The sequence below is a fragment of the Haemaphysalis longicornis genome, unplaced genomic scaffold (assembly GCF_048455015.1).
Source record: "Haemaphysalis longicornis isolate Haplotype H1 unplaced genomic scaffold, Haemaphysalis longicornis Haplotype H1 scaffold_2, whole genome shotgun sequence".
Lineage (NCBI taxonomy): Eukaryota > Metazoa > Arthropoda > Arachnida > Ixodida > Ixodidae > Haemaphysalis > Haemaphysalis longicornis.
Window position 1 is genome coordinate 44,065,162 of NW_027526295.1, and position 24,439 is coordinate 44,089,600.

The 24,439-nt window shown below is 47.6% G+C and overlaps 1 protein-coding gene across 1 annotated transcript; it reads right to left on the bottom strand.

Annotated features, from left to right (window-relative positions):
• Positions 1-1,997: 1,997 nt before the first annotated feature.
• Positions 1,998-16,405, bottom strand: LOC144167933 (alkaline phosphatase, tissue-nonspecific isozyme-like). Its single transcript, XM_077697055.1, has 3 exons — positions 16,228-16,405; positions 12,227-12,334; positions 1,998-3,011 (listed from the first exon to the last, which is right to left on the bottom strand). Exons 1-3 carry the CDS (start codon positions 16,403-16,405, stop codon positions 2,809-2,811), a joined length of 489 nt encoding a protein of 162 aa, XP_077553181.1. The 3' UTR covers positions 1,998-2,808.
• Between the last annotated feature and the right edge of the window lie 8,034 nt (positions 16,406-24,439).

Consider the following 24,439-nt stretch of genomic DNA (forward strand, 5'->3'; position numbering starts at 1 on the left):
GAGGGCCAACTGTCCTGCCAAAGACTGCGTCTTCCAAAAGTGCGGGAAAAAGGGCCATTTCCAAACCGTCTGCCGCTCAGCAAATGCTCTTCGGAACATCGAGCAGGAGCCAGGTTTCCTGGGCCTCACGGTGACGACGGCTTCATCCAAGTGGGAAGTCTCTCCCCTCGTCGAGTCACAGACCCTGGTCTTCAAAATCGACACGGGTGCGGACGAGACTGTTATCCCGGAACGACAATTCCGACGGCTCTTCAAGCACGTCGTTCTGACGTCCCCCGACCGGAGGCTTCACGGCCCAGATGAAAAGACTCTGCGCATCTCGGGACTGGCAAGGCTTCATTTCAAGCTCAATGGCCGAGAAAGCGTGGAAAACGTCTACATCTTACCTGGTCTCACAAAGCCATACTTGGCAAACCAGCCATCACCAACCTTGGGTTGTTCCCGTCTGTGAACACTGTTTTGGATTTAAACGTTGAAAGAGACTTTCCCGACGTTTTCCAAGGGCTCGTAAAGCTGCAACAGGAGTATGACATCGTGCTCCAACCTGACGCAACTCCGTTTGGCCTGACATTTCCACGACGGGTACCACTTCCCCTCGACGAAAAAACCAGGGCAGAGCTACAACGAATGAAGGAAGTTGGCGTAATTACTCCTGTCACGCAACGCACAGCATGGTGCGCGCCAACGGTCGTCGTACTCAAGCCTTCGAGGGCACTCCGCATTTGTGTAGACTACACGGAACTCAACAAGTCTGTACTCCGCGAGTGGCATCCGATCCCAGCTGTTGAGCACACCCTTGGCATGCTTCGACGAGCCGCATGGTTCTCAAAAATCGACGCAACCTCGGGTTTTTGGCAGATCCCGCTGACTGAGAGAAGCAAATTGATCACGACCTTTATAACGCCCTTTGGTCGTTTTTGCTTCAATCGTCTACCCTTCAGCATCTGCTCTGCTCCTGAACACTTCCAACGACGCATGAGTGACATTCTGCAAGGCCTCGATGGGGTCCCCTGTCGCATGGACAACATTCTCATCTGGGGTTCGACCAAGCAGGAACACGATGAGCGACTCCGTAGTACTCTCGAGCGGATTCGACCCGCCGGTGTCACGCTAAACAAGGAGGAATGTAAGTTTGGCGTCACGAAAATCTCGTACTTAGGGCACGTCATCGAGAACAACCATGTTCGACCTGATGAGAGAAAACTCAAAGCCATCACAGAAATGCCTAGGCCAACTTCCAAGACTGAACTTCGACGGCTACTGGGCATGCCGACTTACCTCGGTTGTTTCGTACCGAACATGGCCGAACTTCTCCAGCCCCTGTGCAGCTTGCTGTCTTCAAAGCACGGGTTCGTCTGGGAGGCCGCACAAGGGGATGCATTCGGCAAATGGAAGAAACTGCTCTCATCAAGCCCAATTCCAGCCGTGTACAGCAACGACAGGATGCGTCGTCCTATGGTCTCGGCACCGTATTGCGCGAAAAGCAACAGAACGGCCACTTCGCTGTTATCGCCTACGCCTCTCGAGTACTTACGGAAACAGAACGTCGATACCATCAGATTGAAAAGGAAGGTCTCTCTCTCGTCTGGGCATGCGAGAAGTTCCATGGCTAACCACAATTGAAGCATTGTTGGTAATGAAAGAATACTGAAATCACCCCGCTGGCCCAAGGAGGGCTGCAGTTTGAGTGTCTTTATGAGTGTGCACATCATCATTTGCGTGTGTTTTGTTTGTGACCCTGTCAAAGAAGGCAATAAAGAAAAAAAAGGCAGCATACAGACAGACAGAAATTTCTTCGTTTAAGTAGCCCAAAAAAGACTAGCGTCTTTAAAACGCAAAAGAGACACCAAAACGACTATGTACAGGGAAGTTTAATTTCGGAACTAGTGTAGACATACACAGCTATGTACAGAAATACATACATGCCGTGCAAAAGCACAAGCACTGCTTGAAATCGCAGACCCAATCATGACAATGTTCAGATGCTACCACTCTGGTTGGGCTTGCCCAGCTACTTCTTTCGGTAAGCGACGCAGATATACGGCTGGAACAAGAATCACTTCGGGACGGTTTAAGTTATCCTGCTCTCCTTCGTGCTGATTGTCTGTTCGGTTAACTTGCAAGCAAGACCGATCTCTGATTTCATTATTCTCAAAATTGCATAACTTTCAAATTTGTTACAAGCGCAATTGTATTAGGTTTGTTATCATCGGAAAACAGTAATGGTGCATGAAGTATAATGTAGCATTACATTTATTGGTACGTCATTTCTTAAGAATTTTTGGCCAACCTCGCATTTTTAACACATTCCGCAAAAGAAAATAAGGCAAAAACACTCTTTATTGTAATATGCCTTGAATTTACGCACACAATGCACCGTGGAATTGCACGGCTAACAACAAGAACGTATTTGATGCGGCATTTATAGAGTCGCATTAGAACTTATTGCCAGTTAGTGGCGCCCACTGATTGAAGGACAAAATCTGAAATAGCAAGGTAAGTATTTAGTTTGGTATCTACGACAAGGCGCGGGCAATTTGCCTATAGTGTAATGATTCGGGGCATCCGGTAACTAAAAATAAACAAAACCTAAATTGAAAGCACTTTTCGACTGTATACTTGAATCGACCTTATTTCCATAAAACACTAATCACATGATCGACAAGTATTTAAGATGCCTGCAAGCCTTAAATATTTCAACACCAATGACTACTATCAGGGGCGTAATTGAAAGAGGTTTAGTAGTGGTGAAAGCGTCAACATTGCGAAAATTAGCGCCGTGTGGACGCCTGCAGTGCTGCCGGCCGATTAAGAAGGATGGGCGCCGCATTTGCTGCCAGCGAAGCGACCCACACAGGCGGCGTATGCCATGACGTAGGGAATGTACGTCTGGTCGTGGACTCCAGAGTAGAGATGGGCCCAGGGACCCGTCGCGTAGACCGCCACGTCCTCGCCACCGTGGGTCGCCTTGATCAGCGGGAACGCCGACTGCTGCGCGTAGTCGGGCCGCGCTGCAAAGAATAACAGCGCGATAGGGAACCAAACCTCGTTCTTGGAACATTTCAAGCTTAAAAGAGAGCGCACACCGTATTGTGTACAGGTAGTTGAGCAGCATTTCTTCGCTGAAATTTAAGTCTGGTTTACTGACAGTCAGAAAAACTATGGAGCCATGGTGATGTTGTCATAGTCCAATCATTCCACGACAGCTGAACGACATTGAACCAGTGAAACAGTGTGACAACAGTGCAAATGCCATCGATCCCGCCATTTCAGTGTCAGAAAAGGAGCATGTGTTCCCGCACGTGAAAGAGAATGTGCGTTCCCCGCATTGCCTCCATCAGCATTTGACCGTCTTCAAATTAAGTCCTAATTTCAGCATGAAAACAGTTGTTCGCTTTTAATAAGCCCTACCATTTCACTGTATCGTTAGTAGATGAGCTGGTTACGGATTGTGAGGCCCGCGGGCATAAAAATGCAAACTGCTGTAGAGACCATGTTCTTGTAAAAGAGCTGACGCCTCTACAGCGATGCCTCTGTAGCCCGAGTTTGAAGTACTGATGCCCAAAAAACAGGTTAGCGGCGACACCCATCGCCAATATGAGAACGACGGCAAATGGGAACGCCATACCAGATAAATTCGTGTTTCATAAACTGCGTACGCCGCACACTTTTATGAAGGCGTCTATGAAGATGTGAAAGGTTGGCCTTAGCTCCAAGAGCGGGTAGCGGGATTCAACGGATATGACATTGTCACGCATCTCACGCAGCATAGAAATGAGGCTTGCTTTGAAGCATTCGATGCCCACACAATATATTTACAAAACCAAACCTCAATCAAACGGCATCATGACACTATAGAAAAAAAAACAAGCACAACCTCACACTATCACAAATGTAGTGAAATAGTCACTAGTATTCATTAACTGTCTATGCCAAAGTGAAACAAGGCCCGGTGCGATGCCGATGACGTGGCGCAGTGGGTCGGTTGGCTTACGCGTTGCCGGACGTAGCCGGACGTCGCTAAGCCCCGTCCTGGTCGTCAGTGGTCTGAATGACCGTGGTGCGATGCCACAGGTTCCTTGAGAAGCACGGTTCAGCAGGAGGCTAGCAGTACTAAGCCGCTGGTAATAGGTGGTTCCGAGCTGCCCGCTGCCAAAGGTGCGAGGCCGCTGGTGCGTTGTGGGGCACGGTCCTTCAGGTCGCCGGGTCGCCGGCGGTGTGATGCCGCCGGTGCGCTCTAACGAAAGGGCGCTTTCAGGGCTTAGGGGGCCCAATGCCGGTCCGGGAGCTTTTGTCAAGACTTCGTTCCACAGTCCTTACTCCAACTTCGTCGTACACCTCTTCAGCTTGCAATGTACTGTGTGAGGTTCCCATTTGCTGGTCCAACTAACCTTCTACCCCTCTTCGATCACCCTGTGTATCTTCTTGATTGGTCCCTTCAAAATCCTTCTGGCCATCCCGTAAGCTGAGCCTTCTTTCTCTTACTCTATTCTTCAATTATCATCTTCTCGGGTAATTCTCCCTTCGGGTATGGGCTCTTCCTTTTCTCACCCCACACCTTACCACCAGACATTACCCCCCCCCAAATTATTATTATTATTATAATTCTTATTCGGAAGGGGAGACTCAGGGTCTAGTCAGGGATGGGAAAGGTGGTAAAGAAGGTGAGAGCGTCTACATTCTCTTATGTATCCCCGTGGTACAAGCAAAAGTCCACAGGGACATAACAGTCTCTCTTGGGTGAGCTCGGCCCAGAGGAGGCGATGCCCACTCCTGGAGGGTCTTGATGTACGGCGGAAGATGAGCTCTTCTCTCCGCCCCGAGCCCCGAGCACTCCCACAGCATGTGCTTCATTGTGGGCCTTGTTGGCGCGTGACACGAGGAGCAGGTCACGATGGTAGTCTCCCTGGAGTTCTCGAGGGGTTCTCTCAGGTGTCGTGAGCGTGGGGAACGTATGCCCGCCACTTTGCGAGCACGTCCTCCGTAAGGGCTGCCCCTGATCTTACTTTGTGTAAAGATTTTTTTTTCTTAAAAAACTGCTATGCACCACTCGAGTTCGTGGAAACAAAGTCCGCAGTCCACACGTCACAACACAATCAGACCTAGAAGTTAATACATCAGTCGTACTAAACTACTAATATTCATCCCACACCGAGTTCACTCTTCACCAAAACCAACTTCAAATCCTAAATTCATTCATAACACGTAGCACTAGCAGACTACTCTTCCTCATCCTCTTACACTAATCTACTCATGCAGTCTGCCGTAACATCACCAAAATAAACCACATCAATAAATATCAAGCTTGAAACATCTTAATCAATCTACACTTCTCAACTACCTCCTTTCCATGTACACTTCATACCCCTACAACACCTAGTCTGCACGGTGCCACAACATTTATACTTTACCTTAATACACAACCTGTTTGTCATATTCACTTATGAGTCCAATGTCTCTTCAGTCATCTTCCTGATTTTAACCGGCTTTCTTGAGCTCTGACTTCATCTTCACCTTCTTCCGCTGTTTCCATTCAGCCCACTTCAATACACTGTCATCTCGGTTTGCACCACCAATGTTCACTCGTCTCTCTGCCATATGACCCGTGACCTGTCTCCAGTCCTTCTCCACTTCCAGATTTCTCTCGATTGTGCACGACTCGCACGATTTCTTCCCCTTTGTCTTCTTTGCGCGCCTGCGCTTTCGCTCTCCTCTGGCGCTGGTACTTTGGCTACTCCCGAGGCGAACTCACTGCATATCGTTTGGCCGACGCCACCTTGGCCGGGGGGCTGATTACGGAGCCATCCGTTCGTCTTACAGGCCTTAGCTGGTTGTCTGCGGGACACCTTGGTAGCGTGCGCTAACTCTACGAACTTCCAAACTACTCTATCCCTTTTCGCACAGCTCCACTCATGCACTCGAACCTTCCTACGACCGACTCTTTTCATTCATTACTGTCTCTGCCAAAGTGAAACAAGTCCCGGTTCGATGCCGATGACGTGGCGCAGAGGGTCGACTGGCTTACGCGTTGCCGAACGTAGCCGCACGTCGCAGTCGCAATGCCCCGTCCTGGTCGTCAGTGGTCTGAATGACCGTGGTGCGATGCCACAGGTTCCTTGAGGAGCACGGCTCAGCAGGAGGCTAGCTGTGCAAAGCCGCTAGCAATAGGTTACTCCGAGCTGCCCGCTGCCAAAGGTGCGAGCCGCTGGTGCGTTGTGGGGCACGGCCATTCAGGTCGCCGGCGTTGCGATTCCGCCGGTGCGCTCTCACGAAAGGGCGCTTTCAGGGCCAAGGGGGCCCAATGCCGGTCCGCCAGCTCTTGTCCCGGGGGTAGCATAACCACCTGAAAGCCCCCATACTCGACCCGAACTGGCCACCGTTCGCCCTAACACCTCGTGCGCTACTCCCTTCTCCAACTTCGTCGTCCACCTCTTCAGCTCCCATTGTCCCGCGTGATGCTCCCTGTTGTTGGTCCAACTAACCTTTTCCACCTCTTCGATCACCCTGTGCATCTTCTTGATTGGTCCCTTCAAAATCCCTCTCGCCATCCCGTAAGCTGATCCTTCTTTCTATTCGTCTATTCTTCAATCATTCTCTTCTCGGGCCAATGTGCCGTCGGGCATGAGCTCCTCCTTTTCCCACCCCACACCTTCTTACCACATGACATACGAAGGGCGGGAGCTGTTCAATGGGGACTAGGCGAAGGCAAATTTTTAAATCCATTACACTGAATTATGGAACTGAAGAATTTCGGCGAAGTTTTTTGAGTACCTGCGCGCGCACTGCGGACTAGAAACATTGGGTGAAGCATGAGAATAAATCAACTTCATCATTTCTTTGTGATATATTGCATAGTTTCGTACAGTAACGGAGAAGTGACGAGGGTATATTTTTCCCAGTACGGACATAAATATATCGAACTCGGACACTCCGAACCATCGTTTATATCGAACAGTCTCAAATCCCTTTGAAAATTCCGCGCAAAAGTATAGGGACCGGGCAGCTGGAGGGGTGGCGCCACCACTCGGCGCTCCCTTCGTCAGTGGAATGAGCCGGTGCATTGGACTACAAAGCCTCCCGTTGTTTTTGTCGTGTTTGCTTTGGTGCTTTGTATGTTTTGGTGGCGTTGTGAGCAGACATGTGAGATGAAACGAAGTCTAGGCAGATGTGTTGGGTTCTTAGATGCAGTAATGACTACGTAAAGTTGTCGGACGTGTCTAAAGTTGGGTATCGGCTGCAATGACATGAGCGCTTTTTGGAGCGATCTGCGCTTGGCTCCACCCGTTCTGAGTACGAGTAAAACTAATATTATTAGTATTAGTTTCTTCTCAAATGCACTAACGGCTACGCAAACTTATTGGATGCTTGTAAGGTTGGGGAAGGGCTACATTGACACCAGCGCTTTTTCAGCTCTATGCGCCTGGCTGCGCGCTATCTGAGTAGGAATAAAACTATTATCAATATTAGAATTCATTTCTACCACTTTAAATTATCTTCACTGGTTTCAATGGCTACGGTTTCCACGCCAGCCTTAGCGCTGGGATATCCCGATACGTGTGCTTTAAATAGAAAGGCACCTGCATCCGAGATGGATTACCATGTAGCCGTAGAAATGTTGCGGTAGTTTACACTTTCTGTAACCGTGAGCTTTGTACCTTCGGTTTAAGTAAGCGACACTGTGACAGCATGGGAGCCTGAAAGCCGAAGTGGTAATCGCACGTTTGTGGTGGTGATTTTATCAAGACCCAAAGTTATTCACCAACTCAACAGCCCAAGCTACAAACTATATACCTCCTCCTGTTCCCGTTTTATCACCTGCGTAGAATAAAGGCTGGCACCGATAGTTAAAAAAAATGTGGCAGTGTTAACATCAGCCAGTGTTTTTAATGCTTAAGTATTCTTTACATAGTACCTAAAAAATCGTTGTAATGCCTGGTGAAGACACCAAAAACGCGCGATTAGTTGCCTCAAATATGGGTGCATGAGCCCGAGTCCTCCACCACAGACACATTTCCGACACGCTGGAAAAAGTTTAGATTTGGAGAGGGGGCATGGAAGTTCAAAATTAAACTGCAAAATCATCTAGCCCTCCGTCTAATGATTATGATGTTTGAACAGAAAGCTTTCTTCGAGTGAAATCGAATGGAAAATGGTCAAAGTCAAAGACGCTGCGATCAAAAGACCAAAGTGCGTGCTGGTCAGATTCGACGCTTAACTAGTCAAAGTTTAAATCCAAGAGGCAACCAAGGAAACCCATACGATGGAGCTTTGCGATAAACCATGATCGTCGTTAGATGGAGGTGTGCATGATTTTTCAAGCGTAGGTGGCAGCTTGTAAACCGACCGCAGCATTCAGTTGTGAAGCTGAGTACAGGTTTCGGGCGCCCTCCTGTCTTGCGTCTTTCAGTCACGCAGGAATTTGTTTTTGAAAAACCATTTACCAACTAACCAGCAACCATTGCAATTCTTGTAAAGCAATGCTTCTCCACGACAAGCAATAACGTTCTACTATCATGCGGTACTTATTCTACCAACGATTCCCTATTATTGTAGTAAGAGCATTTATGTGAAATTAAACACGTTTCAGCCGTAGGTAATGAAGTTACGGAAGCGCCGTCCGTCACAATTTCTGTTTTGAGGTAAATCTTCGAAGACACCCCCGAACTTTGTCTTTCGCTTGTGCACGACGTCGACGCCCTTTCGTCATCAACTGCCAAAGGCCAGCGCCGAAAGCATTCCTAGATCGGCTGCACACACCGGCTTTGTGGGAGCATTTAGCGTTAGGGGCAACTTACTCCTCAATTCGCGAAACTGCATGCAGGCATGAAAAAATTGCATGAAGCAACGAACTTTCACTTCCAGCTTGACTTCCAGCTTGGCGCATTGATCGTCGTCTGCTATTTGTAAATAACACACATGGGCGTAAATAACACACATGGCATGCATCGTAAACTTCACATCCACGCTCAAGATCTACCGATCCGAAAAATGCACGTAGTTACGTACGCTTTGCAAGCCGCACCGCAGAAAAATGACAAAAATCCATGCACAACTACGCTGCGCTGACCGCCACCGGCATTCTACTAACGAGCGGTTCGCCACGGGCGGCGCTGTTCGCTGAAACGACGGTGGTGCCATACAACGGCCGCCCGGTCCCTATAGGGCTGTTGTACGCGTGTATCGAGCTCCCGATCACGGGCACATTCCATGTATTGAGCGCTGCACCCCAAGTTTCCCAGCAAATTCTCTTCTCGTGACATAATGTATGCGATTATGACGACTTTTCGCGGGCGTTTCCGCGATCCGTGTAGAGGAAGTGGTGTGGCTTCGCTTCGATGACCTTCAACACCTGCTTACACGCTTGCATGGGGGCCAGCCGCATTGCAGCGAGATGGCGGGGGGTGATTGAGATCGAAATTTAAAAAGGTAACCAAGGAGAAACCGTCCTGAAGCGCTAGGTTTCTAGCATTCTTTTCATCGCGCTCTAGCTAGCGGTTACCAGTGCTGTCTCACTCAGGGGCACCGATGCGGCGTGTCGCGTGTGTATTTTGCCCGGGGCAGGCGTTTCGGAGCCATGGTGCAGAAAAAAACAGAACTTGGATTTAGTGACGGATTCGGACATTATTCGACGGGTACAGGTGGGTCAAAAGGTGTTCGCTGCAGAGGTATTGGAAATTTCTTGCCGCATTTGTGGGCACGATGCTGCGCTTCAAAACTGACGTAAAATTCAAGGCAGACCTCTCACGGCCCGGTCGATCCGGAGCGTGTCGTGTGCAAAGCGGCCTTGCGGTGCGGCTCCAGGCGAGAATTGTTCGGATACCGGACACGGCGCCACTGAATGCGTCGAGAGTGAATTTTGAGAGGTGTCAGCATTCCCATGCCCCATTTTCGATCACACAACGGCGCAGGGCTTCGTAAGTGGTGACTAAGATTGGCAGGATGTGGCGGTCATCACCGATGCTGAAGAAGCGGAAACAACTAGCGGCCCTGACAACGCTCTCACTGCCTACGGCATCCGATGGCGCCACTGTTCATATTCGCCACTGTTGTGGCACAGTGTACAACGCCGCATTTCTTCAGTTGGATGGAGTTCGTAAGATTAAAGGCAACGTGATGAACTTTGTGGCACAGATGAAGAAAAAAGCGGATCCCACAGAGTTTTTTTCATTTTAAGGTCGCCGCGCTGTGGTTGGAATTGTTCGTGCTGTTAAGAACAAATAGGTGAGATATCGATTGTCACAATATCGGAACACTCTAAGTGATGTGCGGACTTATCAGATAATCTTCAGACCGGCGTATTTTATATTTCGAGTTGTCGGTATATCAAACTATTTCGTGATCCCTTGGAGTTCGATATATCCGTGTTAGACTCACTCTAACTGTAACAAGTTACTTTTGGAAGCTCTAACTGTAACTGTAATACTGTTACTTGTTTGGTGTTGGTAACTGTAACTGCAACACTGTTACTTTTTACTGGTTTGGTGCCCATGGCTAAATTTGCCCCATTTTTAGAGAGGTAACACAATGTTGGCGGAGGCATGACTTCAGGCAGTGGAGGAGCTTTGGCGGTAGCGTAATTATTTCCCGTATCCCAATTCTCACGTGCAGGTTAACCAATCGTGCAGTTCCCTGGTTAACTTCCGTCATTTCCAGTACTGTTGCTTCCTTCCTTGCTAGCACGGCTGACGACTGTGGCGGCCGAACACACGAATGTCATAACGTTATAACGCAGGTGCGCCGGCAGCCCAAATTCAACATCTTATTTTGTGTCTCCCGCAGTACATTGTCCTCTTTTCCACAATCTAGTGGCCTCAGCTCGGCCCCGCCTATTCGGAAGAACGCTCCTATCGAGCTGCCACAATTGTTTCCTGCCAGCAGCAGTGATGCACTTCCGTGGACGCCTCAGGAGCACGGCTAATAGCAGACGGCTGGCGGACCCAGGAAATATCGCCAATGCAACTAATAACGCTGTCGCGATATAAAAATGGCTCATATTTAACACTTTGAAACGTAGTTATCATCACGAGCGAAACCAGATACAATGCACGCAGTGTTTTGTGAGTTACCCTTTGCTTGATATTTAGCAAAATGTCGCCTAGCTATATCTACTTTATGATTTACCCGCCGCGGTGGCTCAGTGGCTAAGGCGTTGCGCTGCTGAGCACAAGTTCGCGGGTTCGATTCCCGGCCGCGGCGGCCGCTTTTCTGATGGAGGCGAAAAGCAAAAACGCCCGTGTGTACGAGATTTCGGCGCACGTTAAAGATCCCCAGGTGGTCAAAATAAATCCGGAGCCCTCCACTACGACGTGCCTCATCGCCTGCGTTGCGTCGGCGCGTTAAACCCTACAATAAAAAATTACTTTATGATTGGATTCATCCTTTCGCTTACACTGAAGGGCATGGAAAGATATCCACACTGGCGTGCCATAGATGGCGAGACTAAAGAACCAAGCGCTGGCGAAGCAGTCTCTTAGTTATGTGGCTGGTCACCTTCGCTTAGTCACGTGGTTCGCTTGAATTGAAGTGCACGCACAAACGGCCTAGCCGGCACTGAGCGATGAAGCTCTGGCGGAACAGCCGTTTCACCCTCGCTTAATCACGTGGTACTGCAGCGGCGAGGATCTAAGCGAGCGAAGCGACTACAATTAAAGGCGCAGATTGTGTTAGCCACTTGCGACGCGATGAATGGCCCCGAAAGATATAGCACTGTAGATATTTCGCTCTAGAATCATATAGGAACGTGGAATACAAGTAAAATCCCAGAAATAATTCCTTGATGATGCTGCGTTAGGTGAAATGCTTTGCTTTTTCCGATTACGCCTATCAGTTGGTTACGTCTTTGTCGCAACAGAAAAAAAAGGAACCATGCTCGCGTGTGTCACAAGGGTGTAGACACATCGATTGGTATCATAAGCGTGTCAATATAAGCATTAACGCCAGTTTTGGCACAATGCATTACATAAATTAGATGTTTGTTCTGCTGTAAGGAACGTACCCATCATGGAGAGAAAGTTTAAAGGCTTTTAAACGTTGAATGTGCTAAAACTGAATATAATTCTATCAACATTTTAAAAACGTGATTTGCTTACGCTCGTCATGTTTGCTTTGGAGCGTTAATATTTCTTTTTATAGAAAAACACGTTTAGTTCAATTTCCTACAGAAAATCGTAAACAAAAAGAAGTGACCAAAATTATTTTAAGTTTAGCCATTGAAGAAAGTACTTACCGACATCGGAATTTGTAAAGTTTGTGGCTTTCTGCGTGTACCCTGGGCCGTTTGCGTATGCAAGTATTGTAAAAGGCAACCGGTTCACGTTCGAGTAACCTGCAATACCTGCAACACGCAAAAATAAAGAACGAAGTTACTCGAATCTGAGCGACAGTTTTTGCTTACCTGCGCATTTGTTGCTAACACATGCATTATCCCTGTATGGCAAAAAAATAATAAAAAATAATTTTTGCGCCAGTCTTTAAGTTGTAGGTTCTGCTGTAGTAATCATAGTACCATGCACCAAAGTTCTAACTGCCCACGATAAAGATCCCCAGGTGTTCAAAATTAATCCGGAGCCCTCCACTACGGCGCGCCTCATCGCCTGCGTTGCGTCGGCGCGTTAAACCCCACAATCAATCAATCAATCAATCAATCAATCAATCAATCAATCAATCAATCAATCAATCAATCAATCAATCAATCAATCAATCAATCAATCAATCAATCAATCAATCTAACTGCTCACTCCCCAGCTGCGTGAAGGTTTGGATTCTGCTACGGCCAATTTAAAAAATGAAACCGAGTCCTGCGCACTTCAAGAGCGCACAGATTGGCCAAGTATATCACCTAGACACATCCCTAGGCAATACGGGCGTCAATCATATAGCGGGAAAGCTTTAACGGGACAGACAACCGGCTGATGTGGAGTGCATGTCCTCTAGATAGTACGAAAGTCTGCGTTTTCTTTACTAGGAAAACCTCAAGAGATTTCTTATTAAGCAGGCGGAAATAATATTAGTTTGCCATAAAACTACTGAAGTCTGAAAGGTGGCGACTTGTAGTGCCTAAACGCGGCATCGCCTTACGTGCACAAACAAAATCGTCGATTTCGACGCGTGATCGAAAAAACCGCATGGAGGAGCAGGAAATGCTGCCCGGTTTAGCCGGGGGCAAATTTCTAAACACCTCTTTAAATTTCACTTGCAGTTAAAATAAAGTTGCAGCACGCCTCACTGTAGTGGCTTCCAGCTTTCCTTTTGGCCGAACACATAAGGCTCGTAGATATAAAAATTGCGATGTCAAAAGTTCGAGGGCGCAATCAGGGAAATCAGTTCGGGTGAAGGAGTTTTAAATGATGCGCTTTCATTTGGGATATGGAAAATACACTCGGCTAAAATCGGTTGCCTGTCCCTTTAGGTGGTTCACTAGGCAACAAAGCCCTTATGAGAGGCAAGCCATGCATACGTTCCAGGTCCCAAATTTTGGCTGTCTGCGCACCAACAACAGCCAAGGAGCCCCCTGCAAACTAGAGAAGTCAAACAATGAAACGTAGTGTGGCCTGTTAGGAATCGCCTATGCGTGCGCGGAGTCGCGTGAAAAGCGGAGGTGGCTGCTGCAGCTGGTTGGTACCCCGGGTCGTTTCCACAGCTAGCAGTCATCGGTAAGTCAGGGTGCTCAGCGTGACACAGAATACACCGGGACGCACGACTGGCCACTCAAAGGCGTTTACTCCTCAGCAGTCACCGGCGAAACCCCCATCGGCTTAAAGCAAAGCGGAAAGTGCCATTCCCAGGAGTCGTGAGAGGAAGGCTGCAAAAAATGGACTCTGGATGGTTTTGCGGTAGACATAATTGCGGGGAACATCAGTTACCCTGAGACGTTTTATCTTTTTATCAACGTAAGCCAGCGAACGTGCAGAGGTTTTATGATCACCGTAGTGACCAGCACTTGTTGAATGTCACGTGCCACATGCTTTGAACGAAAAAAATCACTGCCATCCCTACAAACCCCCTGGAAAAGCATTTCAGTCTTTTCATGGCTTGCTGAGGGATTGCAATGTGAAAAAGAGCCTGGCCATTGGGGCTGTGGAAATTTCGTGATGTACGTTCTTGCGTGGTAGTATGCCGTTACAGAAGTGGGTGAACTCCTACAATCTGCATTATCTTGCATATTTAGGGATTTCTGTTGGACACGAAAGCCAGTCCCCGAGTTGAAGTCACCGTCCAGTCGACACCTTGAGGAGGAGGAAGAAACTTTATTTGCACCAGTCAAAGGCCCAGAGTAAGCTCAGTGCCCCCCCCATCAGTCGGCCGGGATCCCTTGGGACACGGCGGCTTCTAAGGCGAGACCGATGACTTTTCGCTGAGTGCTTGAGGTCAGGCTGAGTAGCAGGACCTCCCAGGATGCAGTATTTCTATGAGGTTTGTTGTAAGAGGGACACGTCCACGCCATGTGGACGAGGTCCGCGACGCCGTTACAGTTCTTGCATCTAGAGTCGTATACTTTGGGGTGCCATTTGCTGTATAATAAAGGGTTTGCGAAGACCCCGGTTTGTAATTTCCTCCAGTAGACCTCTTCTTTCCTGCTAAGCTGTGGATTAGCCGGGGGAAGTACCTTACGCGCTAGTCTATAATGTTGGGTAATTTCGTGAAAATTTCCCAGTTCCTCTACCCTCGGGGATGGTTGTACAAACGGGTCTAGGGCATCCTCGGCGATCGTCCGGAAAGTAAGACCTCGGGCGGCCGCATGCGCCTTTTCGTTCCCGATGAGACCCCGATGAGCTGGAGCCCAAATAAGCGTTACCTGTTCCGCTGTCACTTCCGCATTTGCGAGAATTTTCCAGGCAGCGTTGGAAATCCTGCCTCGGTCGTAATTTCTAATGGCTGACTTAGAGTCGCTAACTATCACCCTCGTTCCTGGCTTAGTAAGCGCCAGGGCGATGGCAGCCTCCTCGGCATCTTGCGTGTCGCAACTAAGTATTGTGCAGCACGAGTGCGGGACGCCGTCTTCCGTTACTGCCACTGCCGTGTAAGCTTTCTTTCCTATGTGTTCTGCGGCGTCGGTGTATAGGACGTCCGGCCGGCCTCCGTATCTGATTTGCAGGGTGATGGCCCTGCTCCTACGTCTGCCCTCGTGATATGCCGGATTCATGTTCCTGGGCAGGGGCGATATTGTTAGCTTTTCTCTAACATTCTTAGGGAGGTCCTTCATGTCCTTTGCAATCTCTCTGGATTTGTAACCCAGTCGTTCTAGTATTCTCCGACCTGTTCTGCTGCCTAGCAGTCGTTGTTGCTGTGACGCCTTGGTCGCCTCGATGAGCTCGTCTATGGTGTTCGAGACGCCTAGGCTGAGTATCTTGGCCGTCGAGGTGTTCGGTGGAAGACCCAATGCACTTTTGATACCTTTTCTTATGATAATGTCTAACTTACTTTTCTCTGCCTTGGTGAGTTTCAGGAACGGGGCAACAAACAGAATGCGGCTAACGCCAAAGGTCTGAAACAGCCTGAGGAGGTTTGCTTCCTTCATCTCACCGTGTTTGTTAGATATGCGTTTTAACATTCTACAGATTTGCTCTATACTGTTTTCTAGTTTCCTAATTGTCTCTGTGTTTTTGCCATTTGCCTGGACGTAAAGTCCGAGTACCCTGATGCGTCCTACCGCGGGTATCGGTCTTCCGCCGGCTCTCAGCATTATGTCATAATCGTTTCGAAAGGCCTTCCTAAAATTGTTTGGAACAATGAACAGTGCCTCCGATTTTTCCGCAGAGCATTTTAGCTCTATTGGCTCTAGATATTTTTCGACCTCGCATATGGCCTTTTGGAGGACTTCCTCAATGTGCCCATCGCTGCCATGGTTGACCCATAACGTGAGGTCGTCTGCGTCTATGGTGTAATGTAGGTCCTCTATCTTATTGAGTCTCTTGGGGAGCCCTATCATGGCGATGTTGAAAAGGGTAGGGGATAAGACCGACCCCTGCGGCGTTCCCCGATTTCCGAGTTGTATGTTTTCGAGGGATGCTCCCCCTAGCTGAGGGATTTTCTCTCTAACCGACACCTTGAAAAACATCGGAGTTGCACTTTTTCACAAGTTACAGCTTAAGAAAAAATTCTGTAGTTCTTTTGATTGTTTTTCGGAGCACTGAACTAAAGCTTTTCAAATTGGTAACTGTCGTGTGCCGGTCACACAGTTAAGACCAACTGGGCATCGAATTAATGGCGCTATGCACATACACTCACCCAGGATGTTGGTACCTCTGTCAGGGTTTCCGCCCATTGCGAAGGAGTGTGAGTGGTCAGCGGTCCCCACAATGAGCGAGTCCTTCGGGTTGAGCCTTTGCTGCGTCTCGGCTACAGCCTGGTCGAACTCAAGGGCCTCTTCCAGAGCAGCACCGCCCTGGCTGCTGTGGTGGGCCATGTCGATGCGGGCTCCTGTCGGTGAATGGAACACGAAGAATGTACAACTGACAATCGAAAAAAGTATCTCTCTGTAATTTTTCTAATGTAATTCTATGGGTCAAGGTTTACATTGATAACATTTGCAAATATTCAAACGGTTTGCGGTAACGCTTACCTGGCAAAATAATATTCGTGCTACTAAAGGCGCGTGTGGAAAGGGAAGTCTAAGTTAAAGTGACGGTATGAAAGGGAGATGGGGAGCCCGCCCGTATTGGCTTGTTGAAACATTTTTAGGCACGTAAGAGGTCAACGGGTACAAGTTGACGTGTGCACCTCACAAGAAAAATACCTCAGTTGGCCTATGGCCCTTCATTGCAGCAAGATCTCTTCATTTCCTCTACCCACTCTCCGTTAAACTATTCTACACAATATTGATTTAACAGTGTTTCCAAGCTTGTCGATTCCGTTCGAAATTCATCGCCAGTATTCTGCGAAGCAAAGTTTAACATCCATCTAAGTGCAGCTATACGGCTACCAAGGGAAGCTATACAGCTTCCTTACTATAGTCGCCCCCCACCTTAGGTATTTCCCCTAAATCTGATCGATTAACGCCAGTACCCTGATCGAAATCTTTTAACTCATCTTAACCTTCCCTCAGGTTCCCGTATCTTACTTGTATGCATAGCATTATCGTTTTTCAATCCGAGTTTTCGTGGCACTCCTTGAAGTTGTACCCATCAAATCACTAGTCATTCTCATCCTCACAACCCATTAAAGCGGTGAATATTGAAAGCCTTTTAGTGTGGTAACCCTAACTTTTCTCCTCGTTGATCTCTCAACTAAGAGATGTACCGAATTTTTGATCATATTTAAAACTCTATTGGGATCCTTGAAGGTGCAGTAGCCTTTTAGAGCGATCCTTGTTGTGCATTAGTCAATGACTTTGAGTTCTTTCAAAGCAACAACCGAGGTATGTATTTTACTTTCACAAGTTGCCACTGAGGTGGTTTTTTTAACGGTGACTCGAACTTCATAACTTCGATTCTCTAGGCGTCATGCAATTTTTGATGGCCCATGCGTCAAAAAGATGACGGCGATAGCCGTTACCGTGTTGATTGTGGCCTTAGGCGAATACCCAATGGACATATGGGTTTGCGTGCTGCAGATGACTGCCATGACGCCATCAATCTTTCGCCGTATTTGAAGCTATTCAAAACGTGCCTCAAGCTGTTCGAGCCCCTACCTTCTACAAACAGTACAAATCCATCAGGCGACCTGCTGAGCAGCTCCACAGCGGCCCTGGTCATTTCCGGCAACGTAGGCTTCGTGGTGTTGCTGTTGCGCCTCTCAATCACGAAAGGAACATGATCAGCGTCGAATAAGCCTGCAGAAAATTAGCAAAAATAATAAAACTTATTACAAATTAAAATATTTACACAAATATTAGGTAATCATACTAAAACAATTAGAAAATATAACATTTAGAATAGTTAATTATCAAATTAACTACCGCAGCAGCACACTGCCATGTTTGAGCTTGGGCAGCCATGTAGGAAAGCCGTAAGTGCGCAGAAGACAATCGAAGTATCACTTGACCTGTGCAGCACTTGAAACAACATATGCATGCTTCAAAAGAGTTAGCTGTGCATGTTTCTGGAACGTTTTATGTGGGATTAGCGTTAGGACACTATATTTTGTGTCCATTAATACGCTACTATGCCTCCCAAGGCTATCAAAGAATTTGCGGAAAGAAGTACACGAGATTCTATTCAACGCGTCACGTTGTTTTCGACGCTTTTTAGCACCCTAAGAATAACCGCTCCGACGGTTGCTTAGTTGGAACAGTGGGGCGCCTCGGATCTGAATTCGGAGAAGTATTGCGATCGCCGCTTGCAAAAGGGCTTTACAACCACGTCTTATTTTAGTCCACAGGGGATTGAGCAGCAGGGGGTGTTGTTTTGCGAATGTATGAATCCACACATCACCATTAACGACACTTTGTCTTGTTTCTGATTGGTTCAAAGGAGTTTCTTTCGTGAAGTTGCATATCACTGCGGTATAGCTCTGGGTATTGTAGGGCGGCGCCATACTGTATCCGACCATTCTAGCATAGCGTAATCGCAGCACACTACTTTGATGATGCAGAAGCCCTGTGCAACTAGTTCACGTGCTTTCAGGAAGCACGTGAAGAGCCGTTGCGTGAATTACAGTCAGGTGAAACTATCAAGCAGTGCACAGATATATAATAATGGGGACGATACCATCAAATTCACATCCCTCGTTTGCACTTTTGACGCTCTTACAATGCAAGCACGCCGCTACATTTAACGACTTGCTTTTTTAGGGGCGATATGTGATGCTTATGCCGTGAAATAATTACCAACCATGCTTATGTTTTGTAATTTTTAAGACCTCACTGAATGAATGCTACAGATGAAGGGCAAATTATTATTTGGCGTAAAGCACCGGCCCTCCCACCTCTTGCTGTTCTCTTTGTAACATTCAGTTGGAATCAATGGCAAGAGTAGAGCAACAAGGTCATGGCACACGATAAGAGTAATGTGGCAAATACTGCAGGCACCTTGCTTACATTTCAAGAAAGAACTATCCTGAGTTTTTGCAGATTATTAACACTTTCGCAATTGATGATTGAAAGTCAGATAAGCCACCAACACAACACTGTGGCTTGAGTTGACTTAAAATACGCCCACCGTGCTCACCTAGAAGGAAGTCTGTTTTGTTGGGGTTAACGCTCAGCAGCTGCTGGCGTGTCCAGACGTAGGTGGCATTTCCCAAATGTGACCTGGCGTCCTCCCACTCCTTAACCAAATCCTTGCCATCACTTCGATCCCCCTGCTTTTTCACCTCGTCCGGGTAGCATGAGCCTCGAAACATCCTCCGCCCACCTCCTAATATTACCTGCAAACAGGAAAACAACGACAGTTCATTTCAGCCCTTTCCTCCCCAAACTGGAGGCTCGGGCCGATGCGTATGCCTTGCAGCGGCTTTTCAAGCTTTCATCTACGGTGACCGTGCAAGCCTTTCGCCCACCGCACCGACCGTGCTTTGGGTTCTAAAATTTCCCGTGGTCAGGTTTGCCCACACTTTGCAGGGGCATTAGGTGCCTGTAGCACTTTTTGTGAGCCGCCAGCTTTGAAATTTTGTTACCATCATTTTTACTACAGACTTCCTTGCCGTTTATTTGAGAGCACACTCCATGTTACCCTGGAACACCAGCCGAGACGAGTCATGTAGTAGTAGTAGCGATTCGAGGGAATAGAAGAGGAAGGAAACTGACTGGAGGTATTATTGAACGTATCTGGGAGTTCACCTTCATGCGACCTAGTCAGAGGGAAGGCGAGTGAGAAAGAAAAAGGGTATAGTGAAAGGAACAGAAGTGACAGCCATGCCAACGGAGGAAAGCGAGAAAAATTCATTTCACTGTGGTAGTCAGTGGAAGCACTCTTTGGCGCACGGAAAATGAGACATGCCCCGTCCACAAAGCCCTTCTCACTTCCAGCATGAAGGACGATGAGCCGACCACCTTTGCCACTTGGTCCACGAAGCCCAGTAGTTAGACCCTTGCGAAAGGCGTCTTCACGGGAAGACACAGTGGTGTCCTCCCACACCGTGCCCTCGGTGTGCCCAGCACTGACCCAAGTCTCGTCGAGGTAGTATATAGTCTTGCGAAAATGAAAGGAATACGTGTCAGTTTTTTTAGGGAGAACGGTTAGTAGAGACAGAGAAGGCATTTATTGCTTGCACCTAACATCATTCTACTACGCAGGCAGGTATGTTGAGTTCTTGGGGGCTCCGCAAAACACCAAAATAAAAAAAGGTCGCAGAACGTACACCACCCACCTGGCTAACGAAATCCAGTCAGTGAGTGCTATCCATACATTATTATAACATGTCGATGCATACTTGTCCCTTCACTTGCTGAACCAGAATAGCAAGCGAAATACGAATAACAGGCAGGGATACAGAAAAACGCCATGAAAAAAAATAAAGTGAAGGCCAGTATGCACGTGGAGCGGTGTTGATAAGTAACTCTCAGCAATAAAATATTTGGTTGCACGAGAACTTCCATTGTTATTTTTTCTTGTTACAGTTCAACTGTCAAATAATGTTACATACGAAGTTTTTATTTTAATCGCCGGAATTGACATTTATCTATCTGTCTGACAAATCAAAACTTTAACCATGTACCGTTTCTGCTTTCGCATTTCTCGAAGAGTCCAGAGATATTTCCGCCACCACACGATGGTGTCATGCCTTTCCAGAAGCGCAGAGTTACGTTTTCGCTTCTGAAAAGCAAATCCAATATCGTTCAGAAGCCGACACATCGTTCTGACGCTCAGCTTCGGCCGCCCCATGTCGGGGTCGCTGGTCACATCGCTGAAGATCTTTTCTGCAGTTGGCGCCTCGTTGCGAATGAAGTACTGATGCACTTTCCGTCGGAGAGCAGCAAGGATGAAGCTGTCGTACCGCTGTACTCTTGTCTTTCCTGTATTTGTACGCGGTTTCCCAGTCGACAAACGAAGCCTTTTGCACTTTGGGGGCTTCGGGGTGCAACGCAAAACCTCATTCTTGAGCCGTGTGACCGTACGCTCGCTTACGCCGGTAAGCTGGCTAACCGAACGAAATGCGGAAACGACGGAGAGTCCTGGTTGCGTCAGTCTCACTTGGGCGTACACGTTGCAGACAACTTGCTTGTTATGGTTTGACAGCTTTTGGTTGTAAAGCTTTTTGAAAATCCTTTGAGGCGAATTAACTGGCGGGCTATCGGACGGAAAAAGTAGCTGCTGTCGATGAAGACGCCATTTTTTTCTGAAGAGAACCGCCGTGCCACCAGTGATAATTTCCGCAACCAAACAAAACCGAAACTTTAAGAAAAGTAACGCTTACTGGCAATTATATTCTGGTGATTTATTGGCATTGTCAATGCAAGGCTAGAAAAATAGAAATATATGTTTTTGAATTACATAAGTTATGCGCATTGAATAATGTTTGTAGAACTACTTCCAACTGCGCAGCGAAATGTCGTGGTTCGGCCGGCCACTTCGCCCCCCTTCCCATAGCTTTCTCCCCATTGCCGCAGAGAGTTGTCCCCGAGTATACGTAGGAAGCCTAGGCTGGGCTGAAATGCTTCCCAACCGATAACGTCAGTTGCCACGGGGGACAGGACGTCTTCCAGCGTGAGACTTGGGGCTCCAAGAGGCTGAGGTTGTGCCCGGGGCTTTGTCCGGGGAGTATGATGCTGGGAGCAGGAGCAGAGCAGGTGCTCCAACGTCTCGGGCTCTGGACACTTGGGGCAAGTGGAGGCCGACCGGTGGTCGTGCTAGTGGAGGCCGAGGTGAGTCAGGTAGCGAGGAGCCTTTGCTCCCGGAGAAAGAGCCAGCGCCAGCGCTGCAAGCTTGATTTGACGTCACGTCTATGCACTGTAATTATTTGTTCTTCCGGCACCCTCTGTGGACGGATCGATAGCGCAGAGTTCTAATAACTCTGGCCATGTATTGCTCACGCAATAAAACAGGCGCAGTAGACCTGCGATTTCACAGTTTCCCGCCGCAATACCCTGCGAAGGAGTTACCACGGCTGGCATCTTCCTGCTTCTACCGAAAGTCCCCAACTCTTCAAACTACAGTGTTGGACATTGACATTAACTTGTGTTTTTGGGTATCCTCTTGGAATTGAAACTTTGCTCTACATTTTCTTTTCGAGCAACGTGGGCCAAAAGTCAAAGCCCTTCGGAAAACATGCTTTGTAATGTTTCGGAGCGCATGCATCATTTTTTCCCAACCATTGTTAAGCGACGAATTTCTCTGGTTTCCAACGCTCGCTGATAACATGCCCTTTATTCCTTACAAGATTATACCGTCTCCCGCAATTAGTTCTTTTCAGGACAGTGCAGGTTCTTTGTATGCGAATAAAATAAACACTCTCTAAACTGAGGCATAAGGAACATTGAGTAAGTTTCTACAAAGTAACAAGTTCGTCTAAAAACTATAGGCGTATAACAAAATCAGATTAAGATCTGTTATTCGCTCCGAATACAAACTCATCCCCATGTAGCTAAGTTATAACACACGGGGCACATGCGCATGACAGTTGTGTAATATGTATAAGCAATTTCACGACTAATTTTCATCCACCCTTCTACTTAATCCACGTGTACATCTGAAACTCTAATGAAACATCACCTCCGGGATGGCCACCTTCCGAGTCAAATTCACTATAAGGGCGACTTTGGGTTTTTCTACGACAATAGGGCAATCTGTAGCGGACAATAAAACGTGCATAAAACGCCTTCGACTAGTTACATATAAAGTTTTTTCTACAAACGAGCCTAAGCCACGCGTTTAAAACTTTTCGGGCACATTTGTGATAATACGTTCACGGTGCATCGTCCGCAAGGTTAAGCACTCCACCGCAGTCACTTCTTCCAGGTCACTTAAAAAGCACTTGATGTACTTAATTTAAGCGATAAAAATTAAGTGCGAACGCACACTTACTACTTTTTACAAGTCCCATAAACAGCTATTTTTTTGACCTACCCCGGTTTCCCGTACATAAAAACATCTCCATATAATATATCGGCGTCTTCTCCGTACAATCACTGGTCTTCCTCAATTGCCCCTGTAGGCTTTTTTCACCAAACTGTACTCCTTCTCTCCCTTCATACACTCTTAGAAGATAGTAAGCCACGTCTTCAGGAACATCCTGAGCGGTCCCCACAAGACAAAAGGCTAGAGACTCAAGGGACCACATGGACAGTAAATTCTACCCTTCTGGTTACCCATTGTTCCTGCCACATTACGGGGGGAGCGATTGGCATTCCTCGGTACCCCCATATACTTCGGGGGCAGCGTACCATCCACAGCGACCAGAAGGATAACAAAGTGGACATCTTTAAGGACACCACCGTGCGCAAATCGGAGGTTGCAATCGCATGAACATCTTCCGACGCCCTTTGGCTAAACGGTTCCGGGCAGATAGGCAATATATATGGCTCAGCAGAAGCAGCTGAACTCATGGGTGTCTTTGACTCTGTCCAATCTATCCCCTAATATTGTGGTTCTCTCGCAGCCATGAAATTTCTTATCATTCCGGGCACTCATGTCGCCCTTTCAAAATTCAACAGTAACTCTCCATCTTATTATTATGTCACGAGCATACTTCACGTCATATTGAGGCTTTCAACTGGATGGCATCGCCGTCCGCATCGTCCACAGACTGGAATACGTGCCTGGGGCGTGCACGGCAACCACATGGCTCATACCGGCTTTCGGGAGAGGCTTGGAAGACGTGCTGGGGTTTCCAGCACCCCATTGGAGCAATCGCCACGACCGGGCTGGCACCTTCGCCAGAGGAAAGTGAAGGTACAGAGTCACAAGCGGCTGCATAATGCCACCCCAGTGGGTTTAATATGCTCGCTCAATAGGCCAGTACACTCATTGGGGGACATGTCTCATAAGATCTGTGCTAAGACGGCACTAACCTCTCATTTAATATACGAATGTGCCCACGAAGCCACGTCGCACATCTAGCGCCTCCCGCATTGTGATCATATATGAACCACTAATCTATATAATCCGATAAGCAGCTTTCCGCACTTCACTAGTGGTCGCCCGCACTTTTGGAACTGGGTTCCCCACCTGCAGAAGAAGAAGAGCCTTTCTGACGCGTTGGAAGACACTCTTCGGTAGACAAAATGAATAAATTTACACTGCACAGTGGTCTGTGCAAGCTGGTGTGATAACCTGTCTCTTGACGAAGTATGCAAATAACTAAATGATTTTCACAGAACCATTAACTTCAAAACTATCCCTACTCATTCAAGTAATCTCTGATTTTACGAACCTTGCACAAACCACATATTCTTGAAACGTGATGTCTCTTCGGCTGCTGTAACAATTGTGCTTGCTTGTATACAAGTACACTTACATCCCATGATAGATATAAATACTCTTACTCATTCCTTCGAAACATGTATCCACTTGTGTTTCTTGGCTGTCATAGGTCAAGACGATTTCTTTACAACGCTCACTTT

Bases quoted from the DNA above. Each gene is read 5' to 3' on its own strand.
- LOC144167933 (XM_077697055.1), bottom strand. From the start codon at position 16,405: ATGGCCCACCACAGCAGCCAGGGCGGTGCTGCTCTGGAAGAGGCCCTT. The intron at 12,335-16,227 runs GTGAGTGTATGT...TGCGTGTTGCAG, and splicing joins CAGAGGTACCAACATCCTGG to GTATTGCAGGTTACTCGAAC. The intron at 3,012-12,226 runs GTAAGTACTTTC...TATTCTTTGCAG, and splicing joins CTTTACAAATTCCGATGTCG to CGCGGCCCGACTACGCGCAG.